General features: G+C 48.0%; 1 protein-coding gene across 3 annotated transcripts in view; it reads right to left on the bottom strand.

The window, feature by feature from the left end:
- Window positions 1–1834: 1834 nt before the first annotated feature.
- Window positions 1835–18510, bottom strand: part of LOC100281515 (UBP25) — a 28185-nt gene continuing 11509 nt past the window's right edge. The window contains exons 5-9 of one of the 3 annotated variants that reach the window (XM_020546203.2): window positions 7333–7419; window positions 6487–7250; window positions 2739–2867; window positions 2413–2565; window positions 1835–2262 (exon numbers count right to left, since the gene is read on the bottom strand). In XM_020546203.2, coding sequence (XP_020401792.1) covers window positions 2445–2565; window positions 2739–2867; window positions 6487–7250; window positions 7333–7419 — 1101 coding nt within the window. In that variant the 3' untranslated portion in view covers window positions 1835–2262; window positions 2413–2444. Of the gene's footprint in view, window positions 2272–2412; window positions 2566–2738; window positions 2868–6486; window positions 7251–7332; window positions 7420–18510 lie in introns of all 3 variants that reach the window. The other 2 variants (XM_020546204.3, NM_001154433.1) reach the window with 2 other exon arrangements.

Raw genomic sequence — 18510 nt, 5'->3', positions numbered from 1 at the left:
AAACGAAAACGGTTTGGGCTTTTTCCGTCCGTTTCCGAAAATTGCCGTTTTTATTCGGTATTTTACTGTCGGTAATAAATTCGATATTTTTCAGAAAAATATTAAATCTGAACTTATCTTTATAAATTCATAATAAATTCATCTTAGCTTAGAAAAATATGAAACTAATTTTATTATTTTCCTAAAATCAAGATCTATCTAATGATATATAGTTTAAAATCATTTAAAACTTTTATAAATCTTATTTATGTTTTTTACCTATTATTACTCTATACATATATTCATAATTTGCACGAGAACTTAAGAAGGACTAAGAGGACACTAACTATATTGACTATGCCAAATAGTAGGAGCACACATAGAATTTAAGTGTCATATCATTATACACATCTTGATTCTACTTTATTTAAATACATAATGATGATTTTATTATTGTATATTTCTTACCTTATATATTTATTGTAACCTCCTACCTTATATATTATTACTAATTTTATATGAATGTATGACTTGCATGAATTTTTGAAGTCAATTGATGGTACATGTTATAAAAATCGATCAAATTTTAGATTCTGATAACCGGTGTAATTTTCGCACCGAACTTTTGTTTCCGATGTTTTCATTTCCGGAGTTACCGTTTTCAATCTCGTTTCCGAGAAAAAATATGAAAACGAAAATGGTGTTTTTCGATCGTTTCCGACTGTTTTCACTTGCAGGTATCTAGATTTTTTTCACATTCTCGTTTAGGTCCCTTTAACTTTCTAGGTGGTTAATTCAAGGGACTTTAGAGTTTAGACCAATGATTTGATTTAGAATGTAACTATTTGTAAAGTCGATGGTGGCCCTGAGGGTGAGGCAGAGTAGCGACCACCCTATAACCCTAAGTTTATAGGGCCCCGACACTAGGTATACATTCAATAGTCAGTCTATCATTATATGTCAAAATAGTCCAGCAGCGAAGTATTAAAAAGTTGATGGCCACAACCCACAATGTCAAAACAGTCTATTATTTTAATTTCATGAACCACCAACGACGCATTTTAAGTTAATATGAAAGAGAAAACCGTTGGTATAGAATTTTGATTAGAACGAAGACACGGAGGTCAACAACTAATTGTTGCTAAGTGGTTGGTTAATCGAAGATGAATTCATTCTCTTTACTTTGTCTCTGTCTCTTGGCCCAACGTGTATAGTTGAGGAGACTTTGAACAGGGAGTGGTGAGAAAATATGCAGCGTGCTCAGCTGCACTTTTGCAACCGCTGCGGCAGCTTGATTCGCACGGTGGTTAGTGGTTACCGAATGATGCAGCTAGCGGTAAGCCGTAAGCGTTGCAGATCAGAGCCCTATTGATTATGCATTTATCAATGATCTAATTTTTTACTAGTCGCTCTATTCCAAATGATGGATCATTCTGACTTCTTCTAGATATATTGTCTAAGTGCACCTACTGAGCTATTATCAACCAGTTTGGTGTTATGGCACTGTCTTCCTATATGCAGCTGCCAAACAAGTGCCTGATGGCTACGCTTTGTTCCAGTGCATCGTAAGGCAGGCGCCACCAAAGCAAACCCATTGACAACAGAAAGAAAAATAAAAAATGACAAGCTGTTCCGAAACAAAGCTTTAAAACAACTTGAAATGCAAATATACAGCCCACTACCTGTCTACCCACTTGCATCATTGGATAGGTAGCTCGATATTCTTTCCAGAGCTTAGATCCTCCATTTAAAGCATGCCAATTTAATTTCTGTGCCATAACAAAGTACAAGAACAGATACACATAATGTATAAAAAGCACATTACTAAATAGACGAAGCGCTAGGGCTATTCAGGTTTTTCTCATGATCAAACATCAATTTACCATCAGAACGATAAAAGATTGTATTCTCAAGTCAATTTGCTTCCGGAGATTACACCAGAAAATCTAGAAAAATGTTGCTATCGAATCTGCCCGTAACAGAACATTGACCAAAACTGAGACTGATCGGGGCAAAAAATACATTTGTAAAGGGTCAAAAACACCATAAACTCTTGCTTTAATCTGCCAGCTATAGTATCTTACAAAAGGAGAAAAGGAAGTATCTTCTACATTCTAGACAGAGAAGCGGTGGGGATGGTGGTGCGTTGCCTATAACATCAGGGAAACAACAAAAGATACAGCTTAGAACTCCTCGTCTCAACCTCAGCAAAGAAAACAAAAAATTCCTCAAAATAAGCCGCGCGAAGCGTTAGGGAGTAGACCACCAAGATCCAATTGACACCTAAATTGTCTGGGATAAGTTAGCAATAAAAATATATTCATGGCAATCAGCCATAAGGAAATTAACAAGATAGTAACCAGGACAATCAACTATTTCCGCATGAAACTACAGAATCCCACACAGCAACACAGAGTTTATATAGATCCGAACCTTAAGTAGCTTCTGAAGAACTGCATGAAAAACTACTCATGTGGTGAATGTTTGCCCTCGAAGTATGATCTCAGGCGTTTAATGAGATTTTCCATCAGTGACTCCGGAACTTTTGACCTAAATATTGCTGCAGAATCTGACACTAGCTGCTTTCTGCATCACATGAGAAAAGCACACGGTGTTAGAACAGGAATCCGTAAACATCTTGAAAATATTTAATTCAACAGACCTTTGGTACATATAAAAAAGTATAGAATCTTAATCAACAACTTTCCGGTAACCAAAGTTAGATATTTTCCACCATTGACTACAACAAAGCACGTCACCTCATTGCATCAAAATCTTGAGTAACGTCTGAACTTAGAAGTCGACGCCTCTTTTGCGAGCGCATAAAATTATAGACATCATCCATCCATACAGACAGCCGAAGCTCAGAAGAAGCTGACTTAGCAAGCCTGTTTTTTGGAGGCAAGGTCAACAAAACATGCCATTAGCATTATAAAATTATTACAATGAGACAATGATCAGCACAGGAAGGAATAATATATTATGCATATACATTAAATGGAAGAAAAGAATATGGTTTTAGAATGTGAAGGTAACTAAAATGGCAACAGTAATGTCCATGCATGGGTCGTTAAACGATGTCAAATGGATTGTGCATCTAGAGGTATGAGGCAAGACCTTCATGTGTGGTTGCTAAGCGTTAGGGACATTTGAAAATTTCCATTCAAAGCTGTTAGGCTGTGTAACGTGTGTGGGCCTTGAGCAACATCTCTTTCATGGTACTGGTAAAAATAGTTAGGTTCTTCCTACCGTCTGCACCCAGCGCGCCATCTCCGGTGTTGCCCCAAGGCCAACGCCGTCGCCCCTACGGATCGGATATCAATGTTGTTGCTGCTGACCTCCAGCGCGAGGATGCTCACGCTGCACAGGAGAGCGAACACAGCCAAGGCTGATCATGACGCTGCCCTTGCCCACACGACAGAGGCAGAACGCGAGGCTACCATTGCTCAAACCGAGCGTGCGGTCACGGAGCTGCACCACGATGAGAACGCCGCCACTGACATCGACGGCAATCTACCTCCTCTTTTTTTTTAGAGAACAGGAGGGGGGAGCCCCTACTGAGCAATCTACCTCCTCTTGATGCGGCACTTCTTCAGCACGAGATTGCGGCCCTTCTAAACCTGCATGCCTAGGCCATCACCGTTTACAACATCTGCGCCCTCGTGCAACTACTACTCGATGTCACCTCTAGCTTCTATGCCTAGTGGCGCAAGTCGTTCCTCCTCATCGTTGGGAATGTTAGACAAAGGGTGCGGCAGCCCCATGCTAGGCCAGCACACCTCTATTTGGGCCTAGTGCCTATATGTCTAGTATAGATAGATTGATCTCTAATATGCAAGTATCTCTCTATTAGGCAAGGATCACTGTTGATTGATTCTGTTTCGATAAACCATCGGCCATCCTTGCCTACATATGTGTAACACCACATCTCCTACAATCCTTTACATGTGTAACACCATCGCTTTGAAGGGCCGTCTTGCACATGACTTCCAATGTTGGTATTCTCACACACCTCGCCTTCTTGGTACCATGTTCCCTCTTCAATTGTTGTCGGTAACAATTCACTTGTTATCTCCATTAGCGCAACCACCCTCCTAGGTCACCTTCATCTTAATAATGTTCTTGTCTCTCCCAAACTTATTAAGAACCTTATTTTCGTTCGCCAGTTCACATCTGACAACAATTGCTCTGTGGAATTTGACCCTTTTGGTCAGGGACAGAGGCAGCGGTGGGGCGGGCAGGGTTCGAGGTGTGCTCCCCTAAAATTTAAAATGTACACAGTATAATGTAAAAGGGGCTCCTATACTGTAGCGATTTAGTTCAATCCCTCCTAAATTTTTTTCTGGCGCCATCCCTGCTTTTGGTTGTTCTATGAAGGATCTTCAATCTTGAAACGAGACGGTCAGGTGCAATAGCTTCAGGCCCCTTTACCCGTTGCGCCTTCCTGCTGTTGATGCTCTTCATGACTCTATCTCCACACCCCTATGGCACCGCCATCTTGGACATCCTGGCCTGACGCCTCTACAGTCTTATACATGCTTCCTTAATTCCTATTTGTAATAGACACCAATTCGGTTTGCCACGCTTGTCAACTCGGACGCCATACTCGTCCTCTTTTTCATGTATCTATGGCACGAGCAAGTGGGTAACACATAATTTTGATCTAGTTCATTGTGACTTGCGGCCTCCCCTTTTGCCAGCATTTTTTGATACAAGTATTACTTAGTCATTCTTGATGATTGCTCACATTATGTTTGGGTGTTTCCTTTGCAACTCAAGTCTAACACCTTTTTACTCTAACTTCTTTGCTTATGTCTCCACCCAGTTTGGCGCCACCATTAAGGCAGTTCCGTACGACAATGGCTGCGAGTTCAACAACTCAAGCGCCCGCCATAACCCTTGCTGCATCTAGGACATGCAGTCCCAAGCTGCTAACCCCCCACCTGTCATCAACAGTGTTATTAAAACTACATTTAAACAGAGACGTTTAAACGTCAAAACGCTAATTAGAGGTTGAAACCACGTTTTGGCGTTCTAAACTGTAAAATGCAGTGTTTCATGCGTTTTAGACCATTAGCTACTTTTGGGCCCAGACCATTAGCTATCTATGGGTCTAATTCGGCTCATGGGTGAAGTTTTGGTAAGCCACTAACCTCTTTGTTTTGGTATTTAACTTCATATTATTGTCTGAAATTATGATATATTGGTATTTTCCTATGTTGTTTAAAACTATGTTTAAACTTCGTTTAAACGTTTATAAGTCAAAACTTCATCCATTTGCGTTTTAATGTTTTATAGTTTTAATAACCTTGGTCGTCGACTACTCCGCCAACCATTAATCAGCCCCAGCCGCCCCAACATCCTCCACAGATGGGGGGTAACTAGAGTGGTGGGTTCGGCGGCAGCTCCTAGCCTCCTACCAGCAACGATGGCGGTGGCGCCAGCTCTGCTATTCCCAGGGGCGCTAACGGACAGCCCCACAATGGCACCTAGCCCACCACCATCTACAACATGTGGTCCGATTCCATCCATGTGGCCCGGACCGCAGGAGCCTCATCCTCCGGTTGGGCAAGCCTAACCACCCCACGCTCTGCTCCCTAATACGGGCAATGGGCCGATCAGTGGGGTGTCCCACCCCCAGCCGTGACGTTCTGCCCACCAGCAGCTCCAGGATGGGATACACAGGCCCTAGCATCCAATTTCCAAACCATGTTTCGCAGCAGCCACCACAACATGAGTGGTATTTCGATTCCGGTGCCACTAATCATATGACCTCCAAGCCCCATGCATGTATGTGAAATTAGCACCATTATTATTACAAGGATAAACAACAGATCCAAATCAGTCTTAGATTTACTAGTGTATAATACAATTTTTTATCTATGCAAACCATGGTAGTACATATTATCTCATGTTAACATATTTCTTGTTCACATTGTACTACATGACAAGTTGGAACATATAAAATGAATACATGACCAAACTTGGAAGGTGCTAATGTGCAAAACACAACTGAAGGGAAATGGATGACTCATATTTCATGGGAAGTGTTGACACGTAGAATAGGTGAAGGATGTGACAACATCAGAGCCAACATTGTGTTGGTGGGCATTGGGTAGCGCCACGAGGAGACTAACTCTTAAATTCTTGCTTTCCTCTAATAGTTGCAACTCCTATATTATTAGGTAGGATCCCATTCCTATGACAAAACCCCCGAGTGCTTGTTCGGTTAATCACCTCCCCAAGGAGATTGGAGTGGATAAGGGGCACTTTGACTTGTTGGACATTTAATCCCTTTAAATTCCCAACAAACCAAACAAGGCCTAGGTATTGGATGACTCCAGACTCTACATAGTATAATTCTACCAAACATAATGGACCGGTAACCACTGATTAGGAGGGTAGACCCGTTGTTACAGTACCACAGTGCTGTTCATATGGCCTCGGTGTTCAAGGCAGCAGAAAGATATACAAAAAAGTGTAACAAAACATCAATTAGGGACTTACATTTTCTGAAACTTATCTTCTTCAAGTTGGCGTTTGTTTCCTGAAGAGTTTGCATGCTCTTTTTGGTGAGATGACCCCTCAAAACATTGTTCAGCATGTGAGGCCTTGCCATTACTGGTCTCTTGTTGAGCGGGCGTGGCATTGCCATTACTGGTCACTTGTTGAGCAGGCGTAGCATTGCCTATACTGGTCTCACCAAGATACTGGGACTGATGGATTGGCTGGCCATTTCCATTTGCATCCTGCAGTATTCTTTCTGATTGTTCGCCTCCCTCTCCACAAGAAATAGTATTATTAGCATTAATTTTACTGGGTCCTACAAAGTGTTCAGTCTTGCATCCATTTGATTCTGATAATTTCACAGTTTCATTAACCTCGGGATTAATTTTTGAAGTGAGGTTTATTTTGCCATTTGGTGTAGCCTTTTCTGCTGCACTATTCTTGAAGTGAATTGGCTTGATAAGTGGACCTGATGCAGTCTTGCCATTCCTCAAGGGCATCAGTACATTACCTTTGGCAAGACGTAGGTCATTCTGTTTTACCAAAGGTATCTTCGAGGTCTCACTAGGTGAGGTGCTTGATATGTCAATTACATTGGTGCTGAAAGGTTTAGCTGCAGTAAAAGAGTAACCATTTGTACTAGACTTTTGAGTTTTTGAATTCAGTATATAAAATAGGATGTAGACCTTCTCAGACAAAACATTCTGAGAACTTGATAGGGAGACATGAGAATCGTTACAACAAAACCATTGACCACTAGGATCCTGCATATAATGCATGTTCCGAGTTAAGTTTAGATATAGTACAAGTACAGGATTAAACGAATTTACATACTGATTGAATTACCTTAACATATGCATAGTAGTGACCAGACTCTGGGGAGAGCCCTGAGTGGACGATGCAACCAAAAAGGTTATATACTGGTTGCGGATCCTGCAGCTCCATCAAACCAAGATATATTTCATATCAATCAAGGGGATAACTGATATAGTCTAATAAGATATCCGCTAGAAAATAAAAAAAACAATTTTCAATTAATAAGATTAGGAAAAGCATCATGCCTTCACTAAATGAAAAATTCATTGTCCCAGACAGAAGTGGCACACTACAACTACGAAATTAGAGAAGTTAATAGACAACAAAGGAAAATTATTTCACAAAGAAACTTGAGTGATACAATCAAATACATAGATCATAGAAAGAGAATATAAGTGGATAAAATACTGCAAAGAAATCTCACGGTTCACATTGCCATCGCACTGTTGCCATGCTCTTATACGCTTTAGCACGCTATAAACAAAATGGTACTCATAAAACCTAATTGTAAAAGATTTCCTTGAAACTAAATGAAACACAAGTCTTGGTTTAGATTGACGTACTTTGGTGATAGTTTCATGTAGTAAAAACTTGTGTGGTTGAGTTTCAAGACTGGAGTACAAGCTATATTACTGACATTCACTACAGAAAGCGATTGTTACTACATAACAGGGGACATTTTTAAATTCAACTTTACTCTTAAAGCACTCAAAGTATGAACGTGACTAAGTCAATTCGACAGATGGCAACGGGCCCCGATCCTCGATTCCCGTGGGGAATTCCTCCATTAGGACACGGGAAAGTTTCTTCCTCCACGAGGATGTAACCGCGGAAAATTCTTCCCCCAACGGGTAAAGGGGGATGGAGATATCCCCGTTCCCCATGGAGACTCATTAAACTTGCATGGGCCTATGTTTTGGTGTACTAGTTAATGATAAAAATAAATAATTATCTTGTCAAGAAATTATTCATTGTACAATGTGTTCATTTTTATGTACACATAATGATTCTTACATCTGACAATATGTATAGGTGACAATGTTTTGCATTAATAACAAAGAACAAATGTATCAATCTCTATCTCTACTACTTATTAAGGCAGCAAGGGTAACATGTCATTCCCTGTTCTACCATTCTCATTCCTTGTTCTGTCTTTCCCATTCCCCTTCCCCACACAACCCACACCCATTCCCATTCACCCACACAGCCCACGCCTAGCTAAAATAAAAAACACATGTTCACAAGGGGATTCAAACCCACGCTCCCTCAAGCCAATGCGAGCAGTAGCTACCGCTACACCACCTGTGTGTTTGTGTCTCCATCTACGACAGGAAAAACATCTACTACACCTCTCCCTAGGCCCACCTGCTACCCTTGCACAATGCGCAGAGCGGCGTCTTCCATAGGAAACCGTAAGCTTTCCCCTCCGCGGTGGCAACCTCCGTCTCCACAGATCCCCTTCGGCAACCGCTCAACTCCACTCCGCAAGCTCCCTCCCCACGACCACGACCTCCACTTCTCTCGGTTCAACGTGCAGGATGAAGACAAATCGATGTGCGTCTCGATTCCTCTCCCCCACTTTGCCGACGCCAGAGCCGTCCGCAAACTCCCCTCCCCCATCCTCCTTCCTTCATCGAGAGCCGGAAAACCACTTAGTCCACAACCTCTCCTCCTCCCTCCATCGGCGCGGCGTCGACGACTTCGCATACGGACTATCTCGGTCGAGCCTCAACCGAGAAGGAGCAGTTGAGCGGGCAGCAGACGAGCGAAGCGACCAGGAGCCGAAAGACCTCGCCGTCCACAACCTCCCCTCCTCGCTTCCTCCATCAGCGCGCCACTGCAAGCAGCAACGGGGGAGAATCGTCCCTTCTTCGGCGGCCACCGCAAGCACCATGCCCAACGTCTGCGCGCGTAAGAGTTGCCCCTGCGGCCCTGCGACATCATCTCCGGCTCCGGCATGCTCAATGGCACCGGAGGCGAGGAGCTTGCAATCCTTACGGCCCTGCGGCATCAGCTCCGGCTCTGGCGCGCTCTATGGCACCAGAGGCGAGGAGCTCGCGGTCTGCCAGGCATGCGCGATGCCGCTGGACGCTTCCAGGATCCTCATTGCCAACAGCAGGGAGCGATTGGCAGCCGGAGACGAGGACAACGAGAAGAAGGTCAAGATCCTGGTCGTTGCGATCGGCGTGGGCGGCTGTAGTGGCGCTCTACCTCTGACACAATAAGACGACGATGAAGCTGCGTCTCGAGGAGTCATCGCGACGGGTGTGCCGCAATGTGGAGGCCATGGCCATGACAGCGCCTCTGGTCCCGTCGCTCGGATGCGAGGAGTTCACGATCCGGGACTTGTTGCGCGTCATAGACGGCTTCTTGGAGAAGATGATCGGGATCAACAACTTCGTGTCAGTGTAGCGCGCCAAGCTTCCCGACGGGCATGAGGTGCTGCCTAAGCATGCTCGTGACTAGCCCTTGCCGGACATGGCGCCAAGGCCTCGTATAGGCCACGCGACACTAGGTGTCTGACGGGCGCTCGCTCATCAAGTCGATTTGCGTGTGCGTTGCGACAATGTTAACCGTGACCCTGCAGTGCTGAGGGGCACCAACCTCAACGTCATCTTCCAGGACACCAAGTGTAGCGGATTCGTCGGCACAATCCAAGGTAGGAGCATGAGAGCAGCCATCCTACTACTATGTTTTCTTACTTTCTTTCTTTAATTAACTTTCATGGGGATTAGGGATTGGATTTTCCAACCTTGGTGAGGAGATTGCCATGAATCATGATGTGATGTGATATGCCTCCTCTGTTTTGGGTGCTTATTGCACTACCAAAACATGTCAGCATGTGGGGCTTTAATTTGTGGGTGCAGCCACCGTCATTATTTTTTGATTATTTGCACTCTTAAGGATTCCATTTTTCAAGCTCCCAAATCTGATAACTCAGGTATGTTTGACATTGTCTTATTTTTCTTTTACTAAATTAACTATAAAGCTACATAGAAATTACATAGCTCTTCTGTTTCTGCACTTGATTCGGTCCATTTGGTAAATAGCTCTTGGTTCTGCATTTGTGATATTAGATTTCCAATACTTGAAATAGTAGTAGATAAGTATCACTTAGATTCTTGAATTATATTTTTGGATGAAGGGAGTAGTAGTGCTTGCTCTGTTAAGGGTGGGTGCCGAGGTTCATTCGATTTGGTTTTGTTAGTCACCCACCTTAGGGAGGAGTACTGTGTTTGTACGAATAGCGAAACCTAACGGGCAGCTACACACCAGGAGAATCTTTGTAAAGGCTAGGTAGTGAATCCCTAGTCATTCACCTCGGTAGTGAAGATCGGGTCTTGCAAGCCTAGGTTGGAAAGGGATCACGACTCGTGGGTAAAGTGTGCGACCTCTGCAGAGGGTTAGAATGTGGTATATCAGTCATGATCACGGTTAAAAGCAGCCTTGGGATCATCTTTGATTAGAGATACTATGGATACATTTATGTTGATGGTTTAATGATGATGGCTATACTTATGATATATGGTACTTTCCTCTCTGAGGAGGTGCTTTCTTTTGGTAATATCAACTTGGGTTCTATGATAAAACTTGGCTTTTACTAATGATAAGTACCTGACCAACTAAAAGCAACTGCTTTGAGCTTAACCCCACATACAGCTAGTCCACTTCAACCAAACGGAACATTTGCTGAGGACGTTGATGTGTACTCACCCTTGCTTAAACACCAAACACCAGGTTGTCCACATTGCAACCATTGCTCAGGAGAAGATGAAGGCAACGCGGAGGATTTTCAGGAGTTTCAAGACTTCGAGGAGTTCTAAACTAGATTAGCGGCAAACCCCCAGTCGGCTGCATATGAAGGCCTTATCTCTACTACATTTCGTTTAGCACTTTGATTTCTGTTTAAGTTAATGACTTTGTGGATGTTTTGGACATCATGATGTAATAAAGTAATACTTCTTTACGCTATTATTTGAGCATTGTGTGATGATGTCCAGTTATGTAATCGTTGTGTACGTGAATTTCTGATCCTGGCACGTACATGGTCCGCATTCGGTTTACCTTCCAAAACCGGGTGTAACACGCAGGTCAAGTTTTTTTTAAAAAAATGGCATCACCTTGTTGCCATGTCCTCTTCTTTCTCCATCTATCTCACTCGATTTCAAGACAAACGGCGAGTGCCAAGCCGACGAATCTCTCTCCATCCCTCTTCTGACCATCCCTCCTCTTTTGGCGCAGATTACCACAAGTGACAGCGGCTGCAAAACGCATGCGGCGATTCCAGCCGCCACTCCTCTTCCAGCACCGATAAACACGAGCTATGAGGCCTCAGGGTCAGTGTCATGTGGGGCCGCTCCTACACGAGGAGGCGTCGTGCGCGCGTCGTGCGCAGGGCCACGGAGCGCGCCGAGCGCATGGCTCAGGAAGGAGTCGGTATTAGTGGCTAGAATACAAAGATAGGATTTGATTTGTTAGTTTCTAAATTAAGTCCTTAAGTCTAGGACTGATTGGTTGGCCAAGGGCCATATATTCCTTGTACCGCACACTATTATGGTTAAGCAAGATTAAACCCATATAATCTCACTCTTCTCTCTTAAGTCAGTGGTAAGGGGGGCATAACCCTACCGACGAAGAACAACGGCGTGGGGGCATAACCCTGCCAGCCACCACGGACCGCGACTAGGAGCTTCGTAGTCGTGGACCGGCTACCCTGAGCACCAACGCTCTTGACAACCTGGTATCAGAGGTCAGGCGATCTTCCTCCTCACATTCCCAATCCACAGAGCCCTCCACAGCCGTCGCACCCCACCAGGCCACCACCACAGCTCGCGCCGCCCTCTCCCTCGTCGTCCTCAGTCATAGGCGATCAGCCCACCTTCACTGATATCATGAAGCAGTTGGAGTCCCTCACCACGGATATGACGGCTATGAAGGCCGACATGGAGGGCCTGAAGGATAAGGCCGCCACGACGTCGGAGGGCGGCGGTAGCCATTCTGAGGTGCCCCGCGACCTCGATCGTCCCCCAAAGTTCCACAAACTTGACTTCCCTCGCTACGACGGCAAGGCAGACCCCATGCTCTTCATCAACAAGTGTGAGTCATATTTCAGGCAGCAGCGCACCATGGCCGAGGAGCGCGTCTGGATGGCGTCGTACAATCTTGAGGACGTCGCCCAGCTCTGGTTCATCCAGCTCTAGGAAGACGAGGGCACGCCGTCGTGGGGGCGTTTCAAGGACCTCCTCAGTCTGCGCTTCAGGCCGCCTTTGCATTCGGTGCCCCTGTTCGAGATGACGGAGTGTCAATGCACGGGCACCGTGGAGTACTCCAATCGCTTACAGGCCCTCCTACCCCGAGTCGGCCGACTCGAGGAGTCCAAGCGCGTCCAGCTCTTCACAGGGGGCCTACTACCACCGTTAAGCCACGTCGTTCGGATCCACAACACGACGACGCTCGCGACGGCTATGAGTCTGGCCCGCCAGGTGGAATTGATGGAGCTCGACAGGCTGCAGCAGGCGCCGGCCAAGCCCGCGCCTCGCACGCTGCTGCCAGCTCCGGCACCGCGCCTCCTGTTGTTCGCGGTTCCGGCGCCGCTCGCCCTGCCTGCACCAGCACTACCGGCGCTCCCGACGCCACACCGACGCTGCCAGCCCCCCAGATCAGGGGCGGGGCCAACCAGGCAAAACGCCTCTTGCATGAGGAGCAGGCGAAACGGCGACGCCTCGTCCTCTACTACAACTGCAACGAACCCTATTCTCGGGGCCACAACCGAGTTTGCCGCCAGATTTTCTACATTGACGGCGTCGAACTCGGTGCCGTCGCGCCAGCCTACGACGAGGACGATAAGGACGCGCCAGTGTTCTCACTCCGGGTCGTTGCTGGTATGCCGATTTGTGACACGATGCAGGTGCGTGTGACTGTGGGCGCGGCGACCTTCACAGCCCTCTCAGACACCGAGTCCACCCACAACTTCATCGCGGAGGCGGCAGCAAGTCGCACTGGTCTCCAGGCTCACTCCGACCCGCGCCTCACTTCCATGGTGGCCAACGGCGAGCAGATCTCCTGCCCCGGCGTGTTCCGTCAAGCACCCATTGCCATCGCTGGCGAAAAGTTCTGCGTCGATCTGGTCCTCGGCACCCAGTGGATGGTGACCTTGGGCTCGATCGTCTGGGACTTCACCAAGCGCACCATGGCGTTCACTCGCCAAGGCCGACCGGTTTGCTGGTCCTCGACAAGCTGTTGTCCGGCTTTGGGGGGTATCTTCGTCGAGCCGACCAGCCTTCCCCCGCAGCGCGCGCGCGACCACAACATCGTTCGTCCTCAAGCCAGGCGCGCTGCCGGTGGCGGTCAGGCCGTACAGGTACCCTACCGCCCACAAAGATTAGCTGGAGCGGCAGTGTGCCACCATGACATCGCAGGGCATCGTCCAGCGCAGTGACTCCGCATTCTTGTCCCCAGTCCTCCTCGTCAAGAAACTGAACAGGTCGTGGCGGTTCTGTGTCGACTACAGGGCACTAAAAGCGCTCACGGTGAAGGACGCATTCCCCATCCCCGTCGTCGACGAGCTCCTGGACGAGCTCCATGGGGCGTGCTTCTTCACTAAGCTCGGCCTGCGCTCTGGCTATCACCAGGTCCGCATGCGACCAAGTGACATTACCAAGACGACGTTCAGGACGCAGAACGGCCTCTACGGGTTCCTGGTCATGGCTTTTGGGCTATGCAACGCCCCGACCACGTTCCAGGCCTTGATGAACGACGCCTCCCGGCCGTTCCTCCGCAGCTTTGTGCTTGTGTTCTTTGACGATATTTTGATTTACAGTCGCACATGGGCGGACCACTTGCGCCACATCCGCGCAGTCTTCAGAGAGCTCCAGCGGCACAAGCTCTTCGTCAAGCGCTCCAAGTGCGTGTTTGCGGCGTCGTCCGTCGTGTACCTCGAGCACGTCGTCTCTGCCGCGGGCGTTGCCATGGACCCGCCCAAGCTCCAGATTGTGCGGGATTAGCCGCCTCCACGGTCGACGCGGGCGGTGCGCGGCTTCCTCGGCCTCGCCGGATACTACAGGAAATTTGTGCACTACTACGAGACCATCGCCGCGCCACTCACCGCACTTCTTCGGAAGGATGGGTTCTCGTGGTCCAAAAAGGTCACTGCTGCGTTTGCCGCCCTCAAGGGCGTGGTGACCTCAGCCCCGGTGCTAGCCATGCCGAACTTTGCCAAGACGTTCGTGGTAGAGTCTGACGCGTCATCTCACGGATTCGAGGCTGTGCTGGTCCAGGACAACCACCCAATCATGTTCTTCATCCGGTCGGTGGCGCCCCGGCACCGTACTCTTGCCGCCTACGAGCGCGAGCTGATCGGCCTTGTGCACGTCGTCCGACACTGGCAGCCATACTTGTGGGGGCGCTGCTTCGTCGCCAAGACAAATCACTACAGCCTCAAGTACCTGCTCGGTCAGAGGTTGTCGTCCATCCCGCAACATCACTGGGATGGCAAGCTCGTGGGATTCGACTTCGCCATGGAGTTCAAGCCGGGCCATTCTAATGTTGTGGCTGATGCCGTCTTGCGTCGGGACACTCCAGAGGGTGGCACGGTGATGGTGCTCTCTGCCCCGCGCTTCGACTTCATTGATCGGCTTCACCAAGCACAAGCCACCGATCCGGCCCTCATCGCCCTGCAAGACGAGATCCAGGCGGGCTCCAGACCGCTGCCATGGGCGCTAGCGGATGCGTTGGTCTAGTACGGCGGGCGGTTGTACCTTCCACTGGTGTCGCCTCTGTTGCAGGAGGTTCTGGTGGTCGTTCACGAGGAAGGGCACGAGGGTGTCCGGCGCACTCAGCACCATCTCCGCTGCGATTCCACTTCCCCAATATGAAGCGCGCGGTGCAGGATCTGGTCTGGGAGTGTGTCGTCTATCAAAGCAACAAGTCCGAGCATCTCCTCCCAGCCGGCCTGCTGCTCCCACTGCCCGTGCCACAAGGAGTGTGGACTGACATCGCCCTAGACTTCGTTGAGGCGCTGTCACGCGTCTGGGGCAAGTCTGTCATCCTGACCGTGCTCGACCGGTTCAGCAAATATTGCCACTTCATCCCCCTCGCACACCCATACTCGGCGAAGAGTGTGGCTCAGGTGTTCTTCACTGACATCGTCCGGCTGCACGGCATTCCGCAATCCATCGTCTCTGACCACGACACGGTGTTCAACTCCAGTTTCTGGCGCGAGCTGATGCGCTTGAGTGGCACCAAGCTCCAGACAACGACGGCCTTCCACCCCCAGCCAGATGGGCAGTCCGAGTCGGCTAATCGAGTCATCATTATGTACTTGCGGTGTTTTACAGGTGACCGGACCCACGACTGGCTGCGCTAGCTGCCTTGGGCGAAGTACATCTTCAACACCGCCTTCAAGTTGTCGCTGCGCGAGACGTCGTTCCGCGTCGTGTACGGTCGCGACCCCTCGTCCATTCGGTCCTACGAGAAGGACGAGACACGGGTCGCTGCTGAAAAGGAATTAGGCTTACACCTAGTTCCTAAATAATTTTGGTGGTTGGATTGCCCAACACAAATAATTGGACTAACTAGTTTGCTCTAGTGTATAAGTTATACAGGTGTAAAAGGTTCACACTTAGCCAATAAAAAAATCAAATATTGAATTCAACAAAGGAGCAAAGGGACAACCGAAGGCACCTCTGGTCTGGGGCACCGGACTGTCCGGTGCACAGAGGACTCCAACTCAAACTTGCCACCTTCGGGAATTTCCAGAGGCACTCCGCTATAATTCACCGGACTGTCCGGTGTACACCGGACAGTGTCCGGTGCTCCAAGGAAGAGCGGCCTCCGGAACTCGCCAGCCTCGGGAAAACGCAGCGGCTGCTCCGCTATAATTCACCGGACATGTCCGGTGTACACCGGACTGTCCGGTGCAACTCCGGAGCAACGGCTACTTTGCGCCAACGGTCACCTGCAGGCGCATTCAATGCGCGCCAGAAGCGCGCAGAAGTCAGGCACGCGCGCGCTGGCACACCGGACATTGAACAGTACATGTCCGGTGTGCACCGGACATCCAGGCGGGCCCACAAGACAGAGCTCCAACGGTCGAATCCCAACGGCATTTGGTGACGTGGCTGGCACACCGGACATGTCCGGTGTACACCGGACTGTCCGGTGCACCATACGACAGTCAGCCTCCACCAACGGTCATGTTTGGTGGTTGGGGGTATAAATACCCCAACCACCCCACCATTCATTGCATCCAAGTTTTCCAGCTTCCAACCACTATACAAGAGCTAGCATTCATTGCAAAGCACACAAAAGAGATCAAATCCTCTCCCAACTCCACACAAAGCTTTAGTGACTAGAGAGAGTGATTTGTAGTGTTCATTTGAGCTCTTGCGCTTGGATCGCTTCTTTTCTTTCGCATTCTTTCTTGTGATCAAACACTCACTTGTAATTGAGGCAAGAGACACCAATTGTGTGGTGGTCCTTGCGGGAAGTTTGATTCCCAAGTGATTTGAGAAGAGAAGCTCACTCGGTCCGAGGGACCGTTTGAGAGAGGGAAAGGGTTGAAAAAGACCCGGACTTTGTGGCCTCCTCAACGGGAAGTAGGTTTGCGAGAACCGAACCTCGGTAAAACAAATCCGTGTGTCTCACTTCTTATTTGCTTGAGATTTGTTTTCCACCCTCTCTCGCGGACTCGTTTTTCATTTCTAACGCTAACCCGGCTTGTAGTTGTGTTTATATTTGTAAATTTCAGTTTCGCCCTATTCACCCCCCTCTAGGCGACTATCAATTGGTATCAGAGCCCGGTGCTTCATTAGAGCCTAACCGCTCGAAGTGATGTCGGGAGATCACGCCAAGAAGGAGATGGAGACCGGCGAAAAGCCCACTACAAGCCACGGGAGCGCTTCATCGGAAGAGTCCCGCACCAAGAGAAAGGAGAAGAAAGACTCCTTAAAAGGGAAGGAGAAGAAGGACTCCTCCAAAGGGAAGGAGAAGAAATCTTCTTCACACAAAAAGAAGAAGGAAAAATCCTCTTCTCACAAGCCTCGTCGGAGTGGGGACAAGAAAAAGAAGATGAGGAAAGTGGTCTACTACAAGACCGACTCTTCATCAACATCCACCTCCGGCTCCGACGCGGCGTCCGTCACTTCTAAGCGCCAAGAGCGCAAGAAGTATAGTAAGATTCCCCTACGCTACCCTCGCATTTCTAAATATACACCTTTACTTTCCGTCCCATTAGGTAAACCACCAACATTCGATGGTGAAGATTATGCTAGGTGGAGTGATTTAATGCGATTTCATCTAACCTCACTCCACAAAAGTATATAGGATGTTGTTGAGTTTGGTGCACAGGTACCATCCGTAGAGGATGAAGATTATGATGAGGATGAGGTTGCCCAAATCGAGCACTTCAACTCTCAAGCAACAACAATACTCCTCGCTTCTTTAAGTAGAGAGGAGTATAACAAAGTGCAAGGGTTGTAGAGCGCCAAGGAGGTTTGGGATGTGCTCAAAACCGCACACGAAGGCGATGAGCTCACAAAGATCACCAAGCGAGAGACGATCGAGGGGGAGCTCGGTCGGTTCCGGCTTCGCAAAGGGGAGGAGCCACAAAATATGTACAACCGGCTCAAGACCTTGGTGAATCAAGTGCGCAACCTCGGGAGCAAGAAATGGGATGACCACGAAATGGTTAAGGTTATTTTAAGATCACTTATTTTTCTTAACCCTACTCAAGTTCAATTAATTCGTGGCAACCCTAGATATACACTAATGACTCCTGAGGAAGTAATCGGGAACTTTGTAAGTTTTGAGTGCATGATCGAAGGCTCGAGGAAGATCAACGAGCTTGATGATCCCTCCACGTCTGAAGCTCAACCCGTCGCATTCAAGGCGACGGAAGAAAATAAGGAGGAGTCTACATCAAGTAGAACACCCATCGACGCCTCCAAGCTCGACAACGAGGAAATGGCGCTTGTCATCAAAAGCTTTCGCCAAATCCTCAAGCAAAGGAGAGGGAAAGACTATAAGTCCCGCTCCAAGAAGGTTTGCTACAAGTGTGGTAAGCCCGGTCACTTTATAGCTAAATGTCCATTATCAAGTGATAGTGACAGGGGCGACGACAAGAAGGGGAGAAGAAAGGAGAAGAAGAGGTACTACAAGAAGAAGGGCGGCGATGCCCATGTTTGTCGCGAGTGGGACTCCGACGAAAGC

The sequence above is a fragment of the Zea mays genome, chromosome 6 (genome assembly GCF_902167145.1).
Source record: "Zea mays cultivar B73 chromosome 6, Zm-B73-REFERENCE-NAM-5.0, whole genome shotgun sequence".
Taxonomy (NCBI): Eukaryota; Viridiplantae; Streptophyta; class Magnoliopsida; order Poales; family Poaceae; genus Zea; species Zea mays.
The sequence above is the reverse complement of the archived record's forward strand: the minus strand, read 5'-3'. Positions and strand labels throughout refer to the sequence as shown.